We start from the raw sequence: 22,865 nt of genomic DNA, 5'->3' as shown, positions 1-22,865 counted from the left end.
CAAGTCAAGTCCTTTTTAAATCTATATGCAACAAGTTTATATTTTGGCAATTGGTTTGACCTCCTTGAGATTTGTTATGTCCCAGTCGTCAGTACACTGGGCTAATGTCTGCCTGAAAAATGTGAAATGTTATGTAATATGAGAGTAGCTTGTTAAACTAAAAACAGGCTACAGATGTAGTGGCCTTGAAGCAGAAATCTTTAGTGAAATGTAATCAGCTGGTGTGGCATGTATTAAAAGCACTAAAATAATTGTACTGACGAGCTTTATTTTCTTTTTTTTTCCTCACTCAGCTTTTGGCACTCTAGGCTTTCCTTCAGGTAGGATTTTCAGGGCTTTTGCTTGAGGTTGACAATGCACTGAGAGGTAGATTGTTTTGTTTTTTTTTAATAGAGACCTGTTTAAAACAAAACAAAACAGCCTTAAAATAGCACCAAGACTGAAAACAATGCGAACAAAAGGTTTTGGAAAGCACATCTTCCAGGGAGCTCTTTGTAGGTCAATGAAAGAATCTATATTTGGAAAGAAGACCTGCTGACTTAACTTGTTTATATAATCCAAAGATTTCTCTCAGAGTTTTTATATTTGGAAATTGTGATGTATCTGAATTGGAGGCTTTTCCGTTTTTCTTCACTTGTGTTTTGTTGCAGAATATACTGAAGTGTTTAATTTTGCCCCAGGTTTTTTCATTTATTTCTTTTTACCATCCACTTCACTCTCCAGCTGTATGTATAAATTCAGTTTTCTTGCAATTGTACCAGAGCCAATAAGGCAAATATACAAACTGAGGACATACTGCTAAAAGCAATTTTATCATTATGAAGTTGGTGCAAATTTACAGCATGCCGTTGCTGTCCTCTGATACTTAGGTGCTGTGATGTATTCAGAAATGAGGCTGAAGTACCTGTGTCATGCTGCATGGAATATGTCTTTCTAAATGCAAGTCCATTGAAATGGCTAACTGTGCTGTTCCTAGCTGACTGTTTTCCTTGATTATGGATGAACATGGTTGCGTGTGTTGTGCCTGGGCTGCTTTTTGAGCCCTTTCTTGCGTGATGTGAAGTTCATTGTGTGCAGAAATTCTTGCAGGATCAGAGGACTTTGAGATAGCAGTTATAATAGAAAGGCATGGCCCAGTATGACTGAAGGCAGTTCATCATTCGCACTTTGCCTTCAGTGCACTCAGGTTATATAAGGTATGTCTTAGCCAACAAAAAACTGTCCAGGAAGGCATGCAAGTACTGAACTTGCTTACCAAGACAGTTGGTCCCCTGCACATTGTAGGATATGCCCTTAGCCATAGGAGATCTTCCACTGAGTTCACAGTTGCATAATGGTTATTTCAGCATGTTTGCTTTATCTAGGGAGATGGCTGACCTCTGGCAAGAAGGTATGTTCAGTGTGGTAAACCGCAGTGGAGTGGATTTTTAAGAGATCGATAACTGTGAATGTTAACAATTTAGTTGGTTTGGATTCCTTAAATGTTTTTCTGTCCTGTTGTTAGATGTAATTCAAGTGCAAAAAATCTCATTGCATTTGAGTGGTGAATTGTCCTTTTAAGCACTAGGTGAAGTTCTAGGTTTGTTTGCTGCTTTTGAAATTCATGTGTAAATGTAACTTGGATTAGCCCAAGTTGGTTTTGTTTGTTTTTTAAGATAATTCATGTCAGCAGCGTAGATGACATTAGTTGATATGTGAAGATCTACAGCCCTTTCTGTTGGCTAAGATTCTAGTTCTCCTAAGCAAATTGTTACTGCATTTGTGTGCTATAGTCTGTTTCATCTATAATAGCTTTGCCTGCAACTGAGACAAAGTGAGATGCTTTTAGAATTAATAACAATTTGCTATAGCAGTCTGGTTTTCTTTTTAATATCTGTAGTCCAGTTACTCAGTAAAAAAATACCTTTCAGGAATGTTTTTGTGGTATGTACAGCTCCCCTCAAAGTAGTCTTTTTCAGAAAGTCAACAAAATGTGCAGCTGTGAATATAAAATATGTATATACCATTGCAACCAAATCCTGTTTAGATCAGAGAGGGGGCTTTGAAAGCTCTCTAGGCTCTTCCTGGTGCAGTCATGGGAAATGTGGTGACTTGGGTGCTCTGGAAAATTGTACTCTCCATTTGTGTGCCCTACCTTTTCTGCCTCAGCCTATGTGAATGTCATAATGCTACTTATAATTTTGTCAAATGTGGCAGTGAAATAACTAGCTGTTAATTTTAGAGTCAGTGCTGGTCAGCTTTAAATGCACAGCCAGCTATTTGAGTTGGGAAGTCAAAGGTGGCAAGCATGTCCCACATGTCATTCCAGCTATCTTAGCTTTACAGCTCAGTGAGTCTTTCAGTGGAAGGGGAACTGTTGACCTGACCTGACTACTTGTTGATACTTGGATTCTCTTTTAGATTTGAGACCTCACCACAGCCTCTTATGTGACTTTCTGCGCTCCATACCTTCATCTGTTCATACTGGGCATGTTTTTATGTAAAAGTCCATAAGTCCATGCAGGGAAGATGGCCTTTGTGGTGTGGATTGTCCCTGTACAGTTTTTCTTCTGAAAAGACTTGCAAAGAATTGGTGAAAGGCCTCGATTTTGTAAGAGTGTAAAGGGTTAAAAATGGTTGTCAAATTTGAGCCACCTTTGTATAGATAAATATAACTCAGTTGCAGTTCACAGAAGCAAAACTGATGAGAAGTGATCCTTTACCAGGATGTTCCTGTCTGTTTTCTTCATCTTTAAGCAACTGCTCTCACTTGTGCTCATCTTAGTAAATAAATAAAAGCCATAATTTTACCTGAGAAGAGCAGAGAGAAGTAGAGAATTCGTTTCAAAATTTCTCAGGCCTCTCAGCATGTTTAAATAAGTCTTGGCAGCAGGTTGCCTCTTCTGGCATTATTCCCCCTGAAATCTGCTGTCTAGTAATCTGCTGTAATTCATTCTACTTGAAATTGCAGGGAGGATTGCTGAGAGAAGTGCTAAGTGTGTGCCACCTGCTCCCACAGCGAGGTGCTGTGAATATTTAAAGATGAATTTACTATAGAAAGCAGCGTTCATGAAAATGACAGGACTGGTGTGTGACCGACAGCTTTCTCGCTTATTTTTATAGTAATGCTTGCACTGCATATTTACATCAGTGTGTCAGAGAGGGGAACCTTTAAGTTTTGGCTCATATCCACAGCCAAAGAAAGAAGGAAGAAAGTAATGCCATGAGGAATATGTTTCATTTTAATCTACTTCACTGCTGGAGGCCTATGTTGCTCTCTCTCTTTAAAGTTATCTTATTATTATTATTATTACTTTCCTTCAAGGGGAAGTGTACTGTGATTCTTTGATCAAATAGCAGCAGGTTACCTGCTGGTTTGAGCCTTTTACCTGGTTCAGATCTTTTTCTGCTGAATTTTTTAGGCGTTTGAAGTTCCCAGTGTGCCATGGCAGCCAAGATGGCAAGCTATATTTTGGAGTGCATTAAACAGCATAGCCAAAAGGTGATTCTCCAGCTCTACTTAGCATTAGTGTGTATAGCTCTGGGCCCCATCATGTAGAAAGGTACTGGAATGCATCTAGCTGATAAAAGGGCTGGAAGGCATGTCCAGCTGGGGTTGTCTGGTCTGGAGGAAAGGAGCCTGAGAGGCGACCTCATTTCTCTGTGCAACTTCTTGAGAAGGGAGGTGCAGGGCTCTGCTCCCTGGGTACCAGCAATAGCACACAAGGGAACAGCGCAGAGCTGCACAAGGGGAGGTTCCGACTGGACATTAGGAAACATTTCTTTACTATAGGAGTGGAGTGGTCAGATACTAGAACAGGCTTCCTAGAGAGGTGATTGGTGTCCTGATCCTGGCAGCATTTGAGGCATTTGGATAATGCCCTCAATAACATGCTTTAAGTTTTGGTTAGCCCTGAAATGGTCAGGCAGTTGGACTTGAAAATCACCTTTGAGCAGCTTTTCCTTTATAATTCTCACCAGCAGCGTTAAAGATGGCCTAAAGAATCCAACAACATTTCCTCTGCTAAATACTTACAAAAGAGTACTTGAAATATTGCTAGAGAAAATAACCTTGTGTTATTATTACAACACTCTTAGTAGTTCACAGAGAGGACTAACAAGTCCTGATGGGATTGTTCCAGCATGGAAACTGTCGTCCAAGAAGAAATGATAGACATTTTCCAGAAACATCTTACAGTAGTTGTTTCTTGGTCTTAGAAGCATCTCGTGCTTTCTGGGCTAAAGGGCAACAAGAACGCTTTCCCTCAAGAAGGAAGAAAGTTCAGTGACCCTTACAAGTAAGCCCTTTAAGGATAGACATTTAGTTTGGTAGTCAGCTTATGTTTAGTGCAACAGAAATATTGAGTATGGAATGGTTTTAATTGGATGGGCCAAAGGGATTAGATAAAACCCCAACAACTACAACAATAACACCACAAGAATACCCAAAGAATCTAAATTTAAGATGGAATGTGAAAGAGGAGGGAAAATATTGGAGCAAGGTATGTGGGTCCAGCTTTACTTTGTGGGGTAGTAAAAATTTTTACTGGGAAGAGGAAGTAAGAGAAGTGTTCTTGCAGGTGTAGTATTATTGCTTTGGTGGAGAGAAAGAATGCCCCATGTTCTGTGCAGCGAATGACAATCATATGTTCACTAACACTGGAATTTTCAAAATACAGCAAGAGACGGAAGCCAGGTCAGCTTGCTGAAAGCAGCACCTGCATTCCAGTGGTTAGTGCAGATCATGTGATGGAAGTTATTACCCAGGTAAAATGTTAATGACTAAACTTGGCACAGTTAAAGCTTTTAATCTTTTATTGCAGTTTTCTAAGGAGCGGCAAGTTATGGACAACAGCCCAGAAAAGCTGAAGAAAGAGCTAGAGGAAGAACTGCAGCTCAGCAGTGAAGATTTGCGTAGCCATGCCTGGTACCACGGACGTATTCCTCGGCAGGTATGTTATTCCTTATCACTTTGTTGCCAACAGTGTATTGAGCTTTCATAGGCAAAACTGTGCTGAAGTATTATACATACCTGTAATATCTGCATTGATTTAGCAGAAACATAATACTTTTTACTGTGGAAGTTGTATTTATCACGGCTTGGTGCAAAATGAAGTTGAGAAAGGATTCAGGGAAGGCCCCGGTGGAAGTTATAAGTATTTCAGGATTTTTTTCACTGAATAAAGGCAGAAATTGAGTTTAAAACGTCCTGTCACAACAGTGTCTGCACATACTGTTCAGACGATACTTTGAGTGTACTGAACTGAAGTTTAAATGTTCTTTGTTTTCTTTCTTGTGCATTGACTCTGGGGAGGAAAAAAGCACAAAGTCTCTTCAATAACTTTATTCTGGTCATTATGACTGTAGTTAGAAATGCATTACAACAGCCGTTGTATTGGAGCTCAGCTTCCAGGAGTGCCTGGAGCTCCCCCTGCGGGTCTCCCCTCAGTGCACCCGGCTCTCAGCAGAGCCACCAACTGCCTGCTGCCCCATCAATAAGGAGAGCAGACATAGCAGCCACGTTTGTGACTTCATGTTCGTAGTTTATGGCATGGAAAAAACTAATTTAATACAGCAAAACAGGATTTTTCTGACTAGTTCTATGCGGTGTTCACAAAGAATAAAAAATGAAAGCTTCTGTCACTTCAGGTAATACTGAAAGCACAATTTCTGGGGTCTTGCAGTAATGATTTCTGGATGTTTTAGTGATTGTACATTCAGATGCTTTAAACTGTAAAATAAAGAGTCAATGATTTCGTTTCATGTTTTGCTTTCTAGTAGCAAACTTGAAGAAATTAATACATGCAAATTGTATACATTCTGCTGGTTGCTGGGTGTTTTCCAAGAAGCCCCTCCAGATCTTTGCTGTGGGATTGTAGAACTGGAGATAGACTTTTTCTACCACGCTCTATGCTTTGCTTTATGTTTTCTGACTTTGTCCTGCTAGAGTAGCCAAAGTCAGTCGTATGTTTAAGGATATTTTGTAGTTTGGTGGTATTTGGTATTTAAATTTTTGCTCCCTGATTCTAACAGTATTTTTTGTATAATCTTTTTCCTTACAGGTGGCAGAAGACCTGGTTCAGAGGGATGGAGATTTTCTGATTAGGGATTCTCTGTCCTGTCCTGGGAACTTCGTTCTTACCTGTCAGTGGAAGAATACCTCTCAGCACTTTAAAATCAACAGAACAGTTCTAAGATTAAGCGAAGCCTACTGCCGTGTTCAATATCAGTTTGAACTTGAAAGTTTTGACAGTATCCCCGGCTTAGTTAGGTACTATGTGGGGAATCGCACACCAATATCAAAACAGAGTGGAGCAATTATTTTTCAGCCTATCAACAGGACTGTGCCTCTCAGGTGTCTAGAAGAAAAGTACGGCGTAACTTCAGACCGACAAAAAGAGCAAAGTATCCCCAGAGGAAAAACAGAAACTGCAAAAAGACTGAGTCTTGGTGTATCCAGCATGCAGTCCCAGGAGCAGAGCATACCTAGAGGAAATCTTTTGAGGTACTTTAATTTCACTGTCCCTAAAGGGTGAAATGTAGTATCTCCATCAGCTCGTACTGTGGGTGGGAGATAACAGATACTAATGGCAGTGTCCACATCCATGTTGTATTAAGAACTCTCAATATTCAAATGCGCTCCTAAATGCTGAAGCTCACATATATTATAACTCATTTCATTGCTGCCATGCTGGCATGAAGTATCTTTTAATCATACAAGCTGCCTGAATAGAAAGCTAATGATCCTTTCCCTAGTTATAATATGTTCTTTGTTAGGTACGTGTGTTAAGATTATGGAGTATATTTGTTTTTGCTTGGATTTTTGTCTACCCTAGAAACAAAGAAAAAAGTGGTAGCCAGCCAGCTAGTTTGGATCACGTTCTGGACAAGAGATTCCCTCTTAAGACTCACCAGTCGGAGAGCTATCTGCTGATAGGTATGTTTTGTCATTATACATTTTGCATGTAGAAGCAGAGAGTGCCTAATTATCTGTTATGCTTCAGACAAAAGTGAGACTGCTCAGTGTTCTGAGTACTGTGTATACAGTTACCACTACTGTAATAATATACTGCTTGCACTTTAAGTACAGTCATTGGAACAGGTTCTTTAGTTCCCACTGATGCATCTGTTGTGATCAGCGCAAATTCTAGTGCCTGTCTTCTGAGGCTGCCAGTCATTTCTGAATATGATAACTAAAAATTTGAACTGCTCATTGTGGGAAGGCTGCTTGAGACAAAAAAGATAGTAAGTACTTTGTATGGTGTGACTGTATTTTGATAGAAAGAATGTACGTCTATGTTTAATAGTAGGGTGGACAGAGACATTTGGAAAACAAGTTTCTATCCATCTGTAATTAAATTGATTATCTTATTCCAATCCATGGCTGCAAAATCTTCACTTCAGTACTGTGAATCTTTATTTGGTATTACTCTGATAAGCCCTGCTGTGCGTTTTGTCATGGGGTCCTCTGAGCAGGTTCTGACACCAAAGCACTTACTATGAGTGTGGTGATGGGCTGCGATCGGTGTAGTTTGTTGACATTACAAAACCATGACACTCGTACATGAATTGAGAGTCAACTGGAAACAAGCAGTAAAAATACTTTGCTGTAGGTAGCAGCAAATGCACTGATTCCTAATGCCCATTAGGAATGTCTGACAAAGGTTTAAGTCCTGTATTGTACATTGGGTTTTCCATATGCAATGAATATAGGATGACATATAAATATTCAACACAGAAATGGATGGTTGCATTTCTCCAGCTCTTCAAACCAGCTACTATTCAACAAAAAAAGTTAGCATCCCTGAAATTCCTTCCTTCCATACCTCACTGTGTGCTTGGGCTTGACTTTGGAAAGCTTTTCTTTCATCTCAAACTTATCATTCTCAGAAATGACTCATCTGTTATGTGATGTGGCTGGAAGTTTCTGTTTTTGTAGCATAGATCAGGTTACAAAGAAACCTCCTATTCCAAGCCATGGAGACTATCCAGCTCTGACATTACAGCCTATGTATGCAGCCGGGACTGGAGTTCTTGTCAGCATTCCCACAGAATAACACAGTGCAGCTGTTCTGTGTACTTGGGATTTTGGGAGGATCAGCAATTGAATGGAATTTGTTGGCTAGCTCAGTCCTCAAAATTTAACTTCATATACATTTAAACAGTGAATAATTTGCGTGTTCAGACAATAATTTCCTCAGGAAATAATGTTAAGAAAAGACTCTGGGATATAGGCACCAGAAATTGTGTTTTGGCCTTCTAAATTAACATACCTACAAAAGAGATTTTCTTTTTGTTTCCTCCTGCAGGTTCTAAACATTCATCTCGACTGCCTGAAGCAGATGCTGTTTCCTGCCCAAGCTCACCTGCATTTAGAACAGGCAGTGAACCTTCTTTAAGCCCCACAGTTGTTCAGAAAGTCACTTATGATTCACAAGTAGGAGAAGCTCTTAGAGGATCAGACAGCCAACTCTATCCAAAGCCTCCACCTAAACCCAGCAAAGCAACCCTGCTGAAGACCACAGATTCTCCTACGGCTTCCCATAGCTCAGAAGGACACTACTGTGAGCTAAGTGTTGCCAGAGATTCTGAAGCAACGAAACAACACTTATGCCAGAAAAACAGCTATGTGGAGCATCTGACACAAAAGGAGAGGGGAACACAATCGTTCAGGAACTCTGAAACAAGTTATTTGATCCTGGATGATGACCATACAGTGAACTCTGCGGGTCCTTTAGATGTTTCAGCTGAGATGGCTGAAGAAAACAATGTGTTTTCTGCACCACTTTTTGAGACATCGTCTAGTTTTAAACCAAATGATTTTGAATCCAAACTACTTCCTTCTGAAAACAAGCCTTTGGAAACATCGATGCTAAGAAAAATTAAGGAGCTTTTCACCAAGAATAACCCAAAGGTTATTGCACAGCATATTCTTAGAATGGACTGCAAGGTAAAAATAATAATTTATATTGCGCAAGCATTGACTTTTTTCAAAGAATTAGATTAATGGGTAGATTTGCAGCTAGCATATTAAATGCACTGACTCACTTGGAGGAATTTTTGGGTGAATTACTTTTGTTTATTTATTATTTTGTCTATTTGAAGAACAAGAATGTCCCAAATCCCTTTGGACTAAATGTGTCTTCTATCAGCCTTGGCTTCAGACTCAGATTCTCAGTGTTCCATACATCTCTTTTATCTCTTATCAGTTGCTGCGTGTTCTCTGATTCTCACTTAGTGGTGTTTGCTTCCACTTTGTGGAAACGTGGTGACTTAGAAAAACTTGGTGTAGGGGCAAGTATGTTAATTCAGAGCAAGGCAGCAGCTTTCTAGGCTGCTTTCCTGGGGAGGCCTTGTCTTTTGAATCCTTCTTCCAGTGATAGCCTCTGTATTTTAAATCCTGTAAACTTTGGAGTGAGGCCAAGGAAGCTGGTGAATAGCTGGTAGCGTGGGAACATGTACAATTAGTTAAGGAGGGGTTGGAGTGTCTTAAATATTCAGATTGTTGTATATTGGAGCAGGAACAGTAACTAGCTAGAGCCCATGGAGAAGTCTGTATTGTTGCCTTCATCTGGTGGAGTTGAGAGCCAGTGACTGTCATTCACGGGTAACTTGTTGGATACTATTACACTGGTAAAAACTGTTAAGATGCAGTGAGACTGGCGTGCCACCTGGGCCAGAAGACACACTTAGTACTGAGATCTGTTTCGGCTGAGGATCATAGGCCTTCTTGTGGCATCAGTTTTCCTTTTAAATAACAACATCTGCAGTTCTATAGAGACTTTGATTTGGAAGGAGCACCTCTTCATTAAGTGGTGCAGTGAGTCCACCACTTGCATGTTGGAGAGCAGTCTTTGTGAAGTAATTGTGATCTGCAGGTGAGCAGGGCCTCTGGGTCACTCCTGCTTCTCCTGAAGTGAAAAAAGTTTCTCTGTGGTGCCTGATATTGCACCAGTGAGGTTTGCTGCACGGCAGATTGGTTTTATATTTTCATAACCAAAAAAGACTGCTGATACGTGTATTAGAAGCAAGAGACAGATTGGTTTGTAAGCATGTCAGTGTGTAGTCCTTAATCTAGCAGATAACCTCATGTTATATTAATTTGGTTTTGCTTGTAACTGTTGCTAATTATAATCATTAGCTAATACCGTGTGCTTAAAAACCAGGGGCAAATCAGCGAGGGTGTCAGTTTTCACATACTGATTTCATTAGGCACTCAACACCACGTCCTCCCCAAAGTCCTCCTGTCCTTCTGCTGGTTAATCCTTACAAGAACCCTGTGGTGTAATCCAAAGCATTCTGAGCAACGTTGTCCTTTTAGAAATAAGGAAAGCCAAGCAAACGCAATCTTTAAGGCCAAACAGCAGTGCCAGGCTGATAAGCATCAGGTCAAGAGAGCACATTTCTTGGAGCTTGCATATGGATCTTCTGGAATTGGAGGGCATAGTTTGACAGGAGTGTTTTGGTCACACCTTCTGTGTTTTCTTATTATGGAATCATTGTGCAGAAAGTTTTTTTGCTGGTCTTTTGTGTGAGACAGTGGCTGTGCATGAGTGGAGTTGTTCTTGGATTACTGCATTCTACTGTCACGCACTCCTGTTTATGTCCTAGAAGTAACCTGGAGTGCCGCTATGTGGAAGGTTTGGAAGGTTAGTGGATTTTGTAAGTAGTTTCTAAACTCATGGTCAGGTCTTTCATTTTTTCAGGTGGCGAGGATACTAGAAGTTTCTGAAGAGATGAGGAGGATTATGGGAGTGAACTCCGGTCTTGAACTGATTACTTTGCCTTATGGACATCAGTTGCGCCTGGACCTCATTGAAAGGTAAATGTTCCTATTACTCCTTATTTCCAAGGCAGATGGCCCTGAAAAGGACAGAGCATTGCTACCACTGCTACTCTGTACTCAGCATCTCCTCAAAGAATGTTTTCTTGTTCATTTTCTGAATTTGTGTGTACAGAAGAAAGTTTATCACTTCTTGCTGCAAATGTAAACTCCTTGCGGTCATAGGGCAGCTCTGTGCTTGTAGTACTGGATACTGGGAGCTGGATGCTATGGAAAGCAGGATCCTAAAGCTGCTGAAAAAAATCAGCTCTTTTTTAATCATTCCTATTAAGGAAAGTTTAGAGGACCTACATCTTAGCTGACCACATAAGTGGTTTTTTGGTGGAGAATAAGGGTAGTTGCCTTTGCAGGTGGGGAAAAGAACAAAAGAAGAACTAGCAAAGGTGGAATGTGTGCGTTTTTGTGGTTGTTGCTATTTTTATTATTTATCAGCAAAGCTTTCTGTAAAAACTGCTCAAGGGAAGGGGGAGGACTTCAGGTCTTCTGGTCTAGCTTCTCTGGTTCAGATTGCAGTAGTTTGGTTGCTGAAATTTAGGGGGATGGCCTCAAGATCTGAGTGCAGAAGGAGGACAATGAGAACTGGGCCTGTTATCCACAAAGAGTTTGGTCATTCATTGCACAAGCAACATTTTATGTTCCAAGCTTTAGGGATATTCAGTCAGCCAGCTAGCATGCCGTAATGCATTACTGAGCTCTGATTTCCAGCTATTGACAGCTCGTGTCCTATTTACAAGTGGAGTAAAACAGAAGAGCAGCTCCTTTGGCTGGTTCAGGCAGTCATGCTCTGTGTGCCTTGGCAACTAACGTTCTACAACACTGACAGGGCACTGCCCTCGTTTTGTCTTCCCTGAACAGAGCACCACAGAGCTGGCTGCCCAGTAATTAATAGTATTGAAGAAATTGTATTAGAACATAAATGCAAAAAAATCAAATATTCTATATAATGGCGTTACAGCTCTTGATACAAAGATGCTGCAAAGAGAAAGTGAAACTGAAATATACCTGAGTTGATCTTCTCTGATGTAGGTCATAATGTATTTAAAATTGGTAACTAGCAATATTAATTATTTCACTTGCAGGCACAACACCATGGCAATAGGAATAGCTGTGGATATCTTAGGCTGCACAGGAAATGTGGAAGACAGAGCCGCAACATTAAACAAGATCATCCAAGTCGCAGTGGAGCTGAAGGACTCACTGGGGGATCTGTACGCGTTTTCTGCCATTATGAAAGCACTGGAGATGCCACAGGTAAAAAATAAAAATTAAAAAAAAAAAAAAAATCAGTTTTCTCCTTACGTTCCAAAAGATGACATTGTTATTTGGTACATTTAAGCTGATTTATGCAGTAGCAGCATGTTTTTCCTGTGACTTGCTAGAGTAAAAGGTGTGTATTCCTCTAATTTCATTTGGACAGGTCACCAGGTTAGAACAAACCTGGACCTCTTTAAGACATCGTTATACCCAGACTGCCATCATGTACGAAAAACAGCTGAAGCCATTCAGCAAAGCTTTGCATGAAGGTCAAGGTGAGTGGAATTGTGAGCATGAATTCGATGCTGTTTGGTGTAGCTTTTTAACTCTACCACTGCCACTTTCCTGTGGAAGGAGGTAAGCTGCTGTTTTGACAGCTGTGTATCATATATTTAAAATGGCTACATAAAGCAGTAAAACACAGTGAAAGAGAAGGAAGCAGTGCGCAAACAAAACATGAGTATGTGTGTGACTGTGTGTGTGCATCCATGCAGAATATAACATTGTCTGCTCAGCCCTCCTCGTTTGTGGAAAATGCAGAGGAGCAGAAACCAAGGTGAATAACTGCGCAAAATGTTGGCTCGAAGAGGATAGAAATCTCCCTCTCACTCTACAAGGAAAGTTATTTTGGGCAGGTCTGTTTTCTGTGTGCTTTGCCTACTGGATCAGAGGATGAACTTTGGAATATAAAATGGCTCCATCAGGTGCTCTTAGCAGCTCTGATCTCCATAGGGAGGGGGACGTTTCTCTGTACACTTCTGTGGCTGAGCAGAACAAGCAGAGATAGCAAACTTTTTAGTCCCACGGTACTTGCTGTGGTTTATCTTGGCCCTTTCCCCCAGGCCAAGCTACTTACTAGAAACTGGCAGGGCTGAATATGTCAGAAGTGAGATGCTAATTTTCTAAGATTCAAGACAAATGCCAGTTTCTGACTTAGAAAAGAATACTGCGTTTATAATACTTCATTCATTTAACATTTCCATGTCTGATGTGGTTTGTTCTCCTCTGTTTTAGAGATGGTCAGCATTCCACAGAACCTAACGCTGCCACTGCTGATGCCTCTCATTACCTTGATGGAGCGACAAGCTGTCATTTTTGAAGGGATGGATCTGTGGGAAAGCAGTGACCAAAGCTGTGAAATAATGTTCAAGCACTTGACAGCAGCTCGTCAGATAGCACAGAATGCAGAAATGTACAGCTTGACTGCACAACGGATGCTGGAAGGTAGGGAGCATCTGCAGGAGAAACTCCTGCATATTAACAGAACTTGTGGGTTATGTCAGAAGAAAAGGATCTCTGCTTAAGTGAAAGGAATAGTCACTGCAATAAATTATTCCCAGCTTTCATGGGAGCTGATATAGAAGCAAACGTCCTGCAGGAAACTTGCTAACTGAATGTAAGTACAGGAAGAATCAAGGAAAACTCACTGCTTCCTGTACAATTAAAATGTGCACTGACTTGGAAATAAAATGCCATCTACTGCAGTGAGATTCTTTACCAGGAGGCTAAGATGCAAAACAAAGATCTTGATTGCAGCTAGAAAGGAGCAGTATGTTAGTAATGTGACTTTCATAATTTAAGATTGCAGTGAAAAAGTTGAGAGGGGGAAGAAAAGTATGCATCAGTAATTAGTTTCTAATGACTGTACTCACAACTGAATTGAGCAAAGGATAGCTTATCCCAGCATACCTGCGGCCATCCCAGCGCTACTAGAATGTAACATGCTGAAATTTGTTGTTGTTTTTCTAGCTTGTTAAAACAGTTGTGCAAAAGAAACAGACTAAAGCTTCTCTTATTTGCAGGGAATGCAGTTTAAGAGGCAATTCTGCCAGGTAAAAAACTTGCTCGATGGTGACGCTGTGGGATTCTTTTTACTCACTAGGTTTCCAGCCAGATGAAGAGATGAGTGAAATCTTCAAGACAGAATTTCAAATGAGATTGCTCTGGGGCAGCAAAGGAGCACAAGTTAACCAGAACGAAAGATACGAGAAGTTCAGCCAGATTTTAACTGCGCTTTCCCGAAAACTGGAACCTCCTCCAGTGAAGCAGGTGGAACAATTAAGTATCTAAGACTATAAACACTATGAAGTGATATACTTGAAATAACTGTAGCTTGCTTTCAGTAATCTGATACTGCACAAACTTTTTGCATTTCACAAGATGTTTAGAACTTCTAATTGCACAATGCACACTTGTTTTAGAACTACTGACTTCTACAGCAAATTATTTATTTCCTGTGTCACTACATCGTTTAATGATCCCTTTATGCAGGTAGGTCATCACTGTAAACTACTTCTGTAGCTTTCTGTATTTCCATAAGGTTATCATGCTTTGATAATGCCTAAGAATAGGGGCATTTGGATCATAATTATATTTAAATGAAGCAAATAGTGTAAATAAAGTGACAGATTAACTGAGTTGTATAATACTCCTTAACTGGGTATAAAACACTATGTACAGAATTGTGAATTAAAGTATATGTTTATGCAAAATAATCTGCATAGTAAAGTTGAAGCAATGATCTGCGACTGCAAGAAGGCTCAAATTTCACTTTAGCAATGAAAGCAGAAAATCAGTTGTGAATGTTTTCGGACAATGCAAAGTTATTTTTCCAGACAGCATGTGTAGCACTTTAACTTTGGCTGGACAGCTATGCTGCCAGGAAATGAATGATGAAATGGCAAGAACAAACAACCTGGGTAATTAAAATGCTTTCATATACGAGTAAAGGTGAGTGTATGTATATATTGAAACTTACTTCACATTCCGAGGTGGACCACGATAAGCTGTACTTTACTTATATTTTTTCTCTTGGATGAAGAGTTACTTGTCAGTACTTTTCATAGATAATCAGTGCACAGTGTTAATACAAAGAATGCTTCAGCAGCAGATACTATATTGTCATGTACATGTTCAGATCTGATGTATAAGCATTCTCAGAGATGGTATAAAGACTTAGGCAAGAACTGTAGTTACAGAGTTGCATTTGTTCACTGTAAGTAAGCCTATTTCTGGAGTGGAATGTTACAGCATTCAAAGTACTCGAATAGGGTAAGAAGGCAAACAGGCAAACCAACCAATACCAGGATGGTAGCAATCACTTCCTCTTCATCTACAATCATTGCAGAGGTTCTACAACCACACCGCAAGGTAACAGAGCTCCTGTTTACGTCGTCACGCTGCCGAGTCTCCCTGTCCATCTTAAGAAAAAGGTTGAAGCAAATTTTTTAACCATGAAAAGATTTTTTATTCCATGAAAATATTCTCAACAGAGAACACTAACTTTAAACAAAGCATTTAACATTTAGGAAATCAACATGTGCACAAAAAGAAGATTAAGAATTACTGGAAAAGGCAAATCTTTTAGACAACTCACATTCAGAATTTTAGAATAAGCGATTTGTAACTAGCTATGCAAGGACAGATGCATTTTTTTCCTATGCTTAATAACCCTCCTGCAAGTTGCACGATCCCAACTGAAAGCAACCTGCCTTCAAGGGAAGCAAATCCTGGTTTGAGGAAAACAAACAGTAGTGTAAAAAGAATGTTTTGTCCTTTCCCAGGAAGTGTTATTACTGACCTGCACGGCTGTTAGCCAGGCAAACCACAGGCCCGTTAGCAGAAAGTACACAGATCACATTTCTTCCTTTCCTCTAGCTTTAAAATGAAAAAAGTACTATTTAAAAAAACAAAAATCCTACGTAAATAGTTTTGTCAGTATTGAGTATTGTCACATTATAATATAAATAACCTGTATACAAGCTCCAAAAATCTAAACTTTAGCATTTAATAGCCCCCATCATACACTAGGTCAAGCTGTGTAATAGTGGTATAAAATGAATAAACCTCCACACAAGTCACTCAAATTCAGTTTTACTGGTAATACACTTCCTAATAACACTGAAATGAAAAAGAATCCAGCACTTCTGCATCCAAATATTGCTTCAGACCCCGGACAAACAGGATGTTTTGATTATTATTTCCCAAACAGCAGTTGGCTGGGTTGACAAGCTTTGTTTGATGCAAATATCCGCCCCCCACCCCACCCAAAATCTCTAATCTAATTCTTATCACCCTAATAGATCAGATATGATGTATGTATTAATAGAACCACAAATGGGAGGCAAGACAACGTAAGCAACAGGGGCACTGCAGACAACTATATTTACACGTATAAACATATCCAAATTTCAATTGTTTACAAGTAAAAGTGCACATAGATCATTACGAAGTATCACTCAAATTTCAACTGGTCCATACAATGAAGCATCACCTAGAAACGGACTAGCACTGCGGTAATTAAAAATGGAACTTCATAGTCAAAAAACTAAGAGACAGTTTCCATAAAAATAGTTTTAAAAATATTAAAATCAAAGTAAGAGATACACATCCCAATGTATAAAATTCATGATGCACCATGTATCCTGTAAAGTAGAGCTCGACAAAACACCTACCATGTCTACCTCAGCAGCTGCAGCACTGTGGAAAGAGCTGAGACGCAAAGCCCTTTGTCAGATACTGTAAGTGGTAGTGTTGGCAACAACAGATTTAGGCACTATAGTTTAAGGCAGCGGTAGAATGGCAAGTGGTTCTGGAAATAGTCATTAGCTCGCAGTGGTGAACCTCTCTGGTGGTGTTCCAGGTTTTCAGTGCTGACAGTAGGTTACCGAAGTGCTGACGATGGACCACAGGTCTAGAAGTTGCTCTTGACTGCATTGTAGGTTAGAGCTGGGATGTATCATTTCCCCGAATCAACATAACATAAATACGGTCTCTTACCAGTTATGCTAAAAACTGGAATGTAATGATGGTTGCAGTGGAAAAGTTATAGCAGCATACATGGATACTGGATGAAACTCTAGTACTGAAGGTAATTTAAAGAGAATGATTTGTTACAAAATAAGAGAAGCAATGATGTCAAACAAGTGTTATGCAGACATGCCTGACTGTCCTAGGCATGCAAGAGGAGGTTAAGGGCGAGCATGGAGGTGGTGCAAGCAGACTGGTAGCTGACATGGTTCTAAATGACTGCTATTTAAAACGAGTCAGAAAGAGTATAACCAAACTAACCAGAATGTAGCACAAGCTAAATTAAAGTCCGGGCCTCTCTGCCCATCTATGACAATGAAAATAATGCAGTTTTAGGAAGAGCTGCCTTTTTACTCGTGTAATGGAATGCTATTTCCTGCACAAATGTAAGAATTTGTAATACATCCTTAATTACGTATGGAAATGCTAAGAACGTTAGTGACTAAATGTATGTCTGCATGCATTCATGCAACTAGCTTTTCCCCTTGTTCAATGGGCATCCCAGTCTAACACCTCCCTCCCACCCCCCGCCCCAAGCAGCTGCATGTAACCTCCTTCAAGATCTCGCCCATTTTCTCAGAAACCCGCTTCAGGAACCTGCAGTCCAAGAGGAAAAAGAAAAGAACAAAGTTACTGAAGGCCTTTAGAAGACAGGGAAGCGTGCTCAGTTCTAACAGGCCATTCTCAGTGGCTATAAGCTAGCCTTGTATTACTCTCATAAATTCACATTAGAAACACAAGCAATAGTTTCTAGATGAAATCAAGTAGTGCATCACAGTTTCCAAGCCTCAGTGATTTAACAATGAGGGGAATTAAATTAAGAAAACCCTTGATTTCAAACTAAACATGATACAATTCAAAGACAGCTTCCAGGCACAGATTAAGAATCTAAAATCATTCCCTTTTCAGGAGCAAAGGAGGTTAAAATTGAGTAAAACACCAAGAACTATTAAAGTGTGGCTTATGTTGTTGGTGGGGGTTTTTGGTTCAAGGTGTTTATAGTTAAAACAAAGCAGTTGTGTCCAATACACAACATTCTACATGAGAACTACAGAAAGGGAAGGAGAGGCAGGTCAGTGGACCTTCTGTCCTTTTTAATCATACTGTTTCTTCCTGAGTAATTTTGTTGAGCTTTTTGATTCAGAAAAGATCTTCCTGTTTAAGAAGTGAAAGATGCCAAGTATTTGCTAAGGAAGGAAATTAATAATTTTCAGTAACTGAATTCAGTTAGTAGGGGATAAAACACTCGTATAAGCATACAGTTTTAAGTAAGGCAAGTGAACAGTCTATCTTAGACGTCTTCAAAACTTAAGTAATTTTTCAGTTCTCTATAAAGACAAAGTATCCTACAGAACAAGCAGGAATCCTGGTCTTTCTCCATTTTATAGCTGAACTGGATTTTGTGCTTTTGTAGAGCAAGATACATTGTACCAGTGAAACAAAGCAGAAAGCATTAGCCAGAATTACAGACCAATTTAATGCTGTTATCTCTAGAAAAGCTACAGCAAATTCACATTGCAAACAATAGACCATTCCTGACTTCTGTTATTCTAATACTTTCCACGAACCTGCCCGACTTACTATTTTTCCACTATTTTCCCTGGAGAACGTACACTTGTAAGTAGCCAATTTACTGTTAGATATAGGTTACTGCACCTTTGCTGTTTTTCTCTAGCGTTACATCTATATAAGATGTTGGTACATAGCCTTCCTCTCCATTTTGTCTTCGAGCTCTTGTCCACCCATCTCCTTTGTCCTCCTCAATAATGTACAAAATTTCCCCTTCTTTCATTGCTAGAGTGCCTTCATTATGACCTGGGAAAAAGAAGGCAAAGAAGACAGAATTTCAAGTCTTGTTCTCAGAATGTAGTTTCCAGATTACAAATAAACAGGAAGTATCAAAAATCTGCAAGCAAACAGATGGTCAGACAAGCTGACAGACAAAAAACCTACTCCAGTCTCTAGAGCTGAACATTTGCCAAAGCTGTGCCGACTTTTCCGTTCAAACAGCACAGAAGTAGTGCTTAAGAATCAAAGTTATTTTTCTTCCCACTGCTCTTATAAGCAACTAACTGCTCATAAAAATTTGCATTATTTTACCTGTCTTCTCTGCAGCAAAACATCCATACCCTATAGTCAAGTTATCTTACAGTCAAGTGACGCCACAATATATGTTGTTAACCTTACCATCAAAAGGATATATTGCTTTGCAGTGCCCTATAGCTGGTAATGGATCATCATCTTCAAACTCATCGTCAAACTCATTTGGATGTGCATGCTGCTGTGGTGGGCCTCGGACTTCCTGATTTGCATCATCTGTGTAACTCCCTTCAGGGCTGTAATGCAATGATTGCAGCATGAGGATTTCTCAGAGTTCTCAGCTCTGAAACTCTGAACATACACACATCATAGGAAAGACCACGGCTATTTCTTTGGGAAGGTGAGATAACAGTTCTGGAAGAGATCTTCTGAAAGTGTTTTGATCCAATAACAAAGGCTTGGACCAAATTCTCTTACAAAACCAAAGAAATCTGACATACCTGTATTTGCAAAACATGGAAAACAGGTCAGTGTAATATAATGCAAGAAGACAGCATTAAAAGGTACTATGAGCACGTGTTACAGTTCAGCTCTCCATTTTTCTACATTACCATGATGATTTCAGCGCCCTACAGAATTTAGAACTAGTAAGATTATCCTCTGGAAGGGCATAAACTTTCAGAGGATAAGGAGCAGTCTATTACCTTCTATTAACTATCAGAGAGATAAACTGATAGACATAAAAAAGCAGTAGAGACAGAATAGTAACCTCTCTCTGCCCTGCGTTACAAGGTGGTTGATATCACTGCTGTGTCGTCTGTCAGTTCTGGCTGCTACTTTTCCTTCAACTTCAGAGAGCCAGGCCTGGAAGAAAAAACAAACAACAAACATTGGTATCAAGACAAAAGCTGATTCTAAACCAGCAGCTACAATTCATAAAATTCATTCATAAATTCTTCTCAACATCTTGTACCTACACTAGAGTACACAGGCATTCCAGCTAGACTAACATTCCTGAAAATAGAGCAACCCCACAGAAAGTTATACTGGGAGAATTTGGTTTAATCAAGTAGTTTCACGGCTGGTACATACATAACCCATAAGGTGAAGTACGATATTACCATTCATGTACATTTTATAAGAAATTGTTCTCGATGCTAACCTCATTCTTGTGTATTTCCATCCGAAGACGGTCCATGTTGCTCATTGTCTCAGCTAATTTTGGCTGTAAACTGCTTGGATCACCCATCTGGGGATTTTTTTCATAAACATCTCTCATCTTGATGAGGGCATCTCTAACAACACAGAAAACCCCACAATAATTATAAAAATTATATATGTCTGTACTGGTTCCTTAAAGCAAAAATAATGTTTGTTTGAAATCTTAGCCCATGATTAGAGTTCATGGATACTAAGCAAAGATACTGTACTGAAGCAGAATCTCCATATAGCAAATAATCGATTAAAAATGCTTTTAATAGCTTAGAATTGCTTATTCTCTCCTAATTTTTCAAGTTTTTGGCTGCAGCACAGGACTTGAAACAGACAAAGAGAACCATGATGCACTCACTTTTGGTCGGTTTCCTTCTGTAGTTCTCTGTTGAGTTCATCAATTCTCTGCTGAAGTTTCTTGCGTCGTTGTTCTGGAGGAAGGTGGCTGAAATCTTCCAGTGCAGGGCCCTGAAAACATTAACAGGATTACACAGGGAACACACATCTAGACAGCTGAACTGACATACCCACACATGGACGGTGTTCACTGGAAGCAAGATGGACCTTCTTAGAACTCTACTTGACACAAAGCTCTTTATAGAAGAGCACAACAGAATTAATGTGGTTTTGGTGCTATCCTGTAGTCACTCATTCATGGTTCTTTCTACCTTCTGTAACAGCTGCCTTTAATAATTTGTACATTAAGCACTAATTATTCTAAAAAGCTGAGCCACAAAACTCCCTATTTTAGCCGCTGCCCCAGTGCAGATTTAGCAAAACCTGCTGAACATTTATTTCAGTCAGAAGAAGAATCTAAGATGTGTATATAGTACTAACAGCATGTATATAATAGAATGTTTCCATGGGCTGTGTTTTTCAATGGCTACTTGGATGCTGTCAAAAGAAGAACTCTGTCATTTGGACCTTTGTTCCAAACATTATTTTAGTTTTCTTTCAGCAGTTCATCAGTCTTGCCAGAAAACATATTAGAAGAATCTCAATTAGACTTAATGTTCTGACACATTTTACCTCAAGTAAAATCAGTTCACAAAGCGCAGAATTTATATGATCAAACAAAACTTGCTCATATATTCCAAGGAACTTCCTTAATTACAAACAAGAACAGTTCAATGGAGGGAAAAAACCTCCTAATTCTCAAATGATTTTTTTTTTTTTTTTTTTTTTTTTAAGCATAAGGCCAAGTATTGTTATGATTATCCCAAAGGTCTGATTGCAAGCTTGTGCTAAGAGTATAAATAGTGCGATAGTACTGGCCTGAAATAAAGCATGGGAGGAGATTTTTAGCTATCACATGAATTTGATGTGCCAGCTTTCCTCCCAGAGTGTGAGACACCTCTACTGCTTTTTAAGAAAGCAATACTGTACACATACTGATACCAAAGTTACAATACTTTCTTACAAGTATTTCTAGGTCGAGAAAACCTGCCTGCCATTACAGAAACCCTCCACAGTGGTAAAATGAGCTGGACAGCATTTCTTTTGACAAGCAGCAGCCTGACAAACGTAACTGTCAAGATTTTGACACAAGCAGCCTTAGGTTCAGATGCAGTTCCAAGGTCGTAGATTCCCCCACATAAGATGGGGGATCTTCTTGCCCCTCAACTTCTTGGTTCTTCTCCACTTCTAACATCCTGATCTCTCTATTTTAAGATGGAAATACGTGACTCCATTAAAGGGGAAAAAAAAAAAAAAAAAGGGATCAAAGCGTGGTGTATCAAAAACAAAGCAACAGTTTCGTTCTGAGAAAGCAAAAAGGCTTTCAGGTGCTTCGACACACTACAGAAAAGCAGGTAATCATGCCCTTTGTATCACTGTTCCTTACAGGTCACTTAGTTAAAAGCAGTGAGTAATATTCAGAGGAGCACAGTTATTCATGTGAATTTTAGTGACTTAGCAAAGCTTCAGCATTAATTAAGGGGTATTTTTCATTAATAAAAAAGCTTTCTAATACTCCTGAACATAAAAGATCATCTCCACTGTAAACACCAGGTTAAATTCAATGCATGAGTTGTGCAATATTCACTATTCCTCTTTCAAACAAGTCTTGTAATCTTTTGTATACTTATTTTATGCTGCTTTAAAAGTATTTCTGGAACAGAGAAAGCACTGAGTATTTCCATCACCACCAGCTGATGAATACTGGCCAACCTTTCAATTCCAAAATCACAGATTAAATTGCAGACAGATCACAAGTCTCATTATCTCACATTAAGCATGTGGATGGTTAAGAACATGATTGTGTATGAGAGTGGAAAGTCGGAAGATGTATTCCAGTGCCTGACTTAAAGCAGTTATGATATGGAAACACTTTCAGGAGATTACTTTCATGCTATCTTAGCAGAAGTACAGCAGACAGATCAGCACACGGGCTTACCATCTTCACCGACCACTGCACAGTTCATTTGAAAACAGAAAGAAACGGGAAATTACTCACATGTAACGACCAGTTACAAAGATGATTAATGCCTAAAAATGTATCTTTAAAGTATTAAATATTAATATTTCAAACTATAAAAATACATTCTACTACGAGCACGAGAACAGCAAAAGACAATAATCAGGAATGCACTTTTGTGTTAAGCACAACCGATTGAAAAAGATCAGTAGATGAGAATAGGTAGTTTAACTTACAGAATTATAGAACAACTTCTTTAGTTTTGGATTTGAGTGTTCAAATAATACACTTAACAAGCTTTTATTGTGGGAG

At 39.4% G+C, this 22,865-nt stretch overlaps 2 protein-coding genes across 10 annotated transcripts in view; one reads left to right on the top strand and one right to left on the bottom strand.

Annotated features, from left to right (window-relative positions):
- The window catches only part of BCAR3 (BCAR3 adaptor protein, NSP family member), a 48,618-nt gene extending 33,895 nt beyond the window's left edge, over positions 1–14,723 (top strand). For all 4 annotated transcript variants that reach the window (XM_072342689.1, XM_072342690.1, XM_072342688.1 and 1 more), the window contains exons 4-12: positions 4,803–4,931; positions 6,042–6,484; positions 6,816–6,916; positions 8,289–8,929; positions 10,686–10,801; positions 11,902–12,073; positions 12,240–12,351; positions 13,091–13,300; positions 13,959–14,723. In XM_072342689.1, the coding sequence (XP_072198790.1) occupies positions 4,803–4,931; positions 6,042–6,484; positions 6,816–6,916; positions 8,289–8,929; positions 10,686–10,801; positions 11,902–12,073; positions 12,240–12,351; positions 13,091–13,300; positions 13,959–14,146 (2,112 nt within the window). In that variant the 3' untranslated portion in view covers positions 14,147–14,723. The remainder of the gene's footprint in view (positions 1–4,802; positions 4,932–6,041; positions 6,485–6,815; positions 6,917–8,288; positions 8,930–10,685; positions 10,802–11,901; positions 12,074–12,239; positions 12,352–13,090; positions 13,301–13,958) is intronic.
- Positions 14,724–15,299: 576 nt separating this feature from the next.
- FNBP1L (formin binding protein 1 like) overlaps positions 15,300–22,865 on the bottom strand; it is a 48,463-nt gene continuing 40,897 nt past the window's right edge. For 2 of the 6 annotated variants that reach the window (XM_072342694.1, XM_072342696.1), the window contains 7 exons: positions 22,533–22,547; positions 20,496–20,605; positions 20,088–20,220; positions 19,695–19,789; positions 19,073–19,221; positions 18,542–18,700; positions 15,300–17,482 (listed from right to left, as the gene is read on the bottom strand). In XM_072342694.1, coding sequence (XP_072198795.1) covers positions 17,475–17,482; positions 18,542–18,700; positions 19,073–19,221; positions 19,695–19,789; positions 20,088–20,220; positions 20,496–20,605; positions 22,533–22,547 — 669 coding nt within the window. In that variant the 3' untranslated portion in view covers positions 15,300–17,474. Of the gene's footprint in view, positions 17,483–18,521; positions 18,701–19,072; positions 19,222–19,694; positions 19,790–20,087; positions 20,221–20,495; positions 20,606–22,532; positions 22,548–22,865 lie in introns of those variants that run through there. The other 4 variants (XM_072342695.1, XM_072342693.1, XM_072342700.1 and 1 more) reach the window with 3 other exon arrangements.

The sequence above is a fragment of the Excalfactoria chinensis genome, chromosome 8 (assembly GCF_039878825.1).
Source record: "Excalfactoria chinensis isolate bCotChi1 chromosome 8, bCotChi1.hap2, whole genome shotgun sequence".
Taxonomy (NCBI): Eukaryota; Metazoa; Chordata; class Aves; order Galliformes; family Phasianidae; genus Excalfactoria; species Excalfactoria chinensis.
Note: the sequence above shows the minus strand (reverse complement) of the source record. Positions and strands in the feature narration are given on the sequence as shown.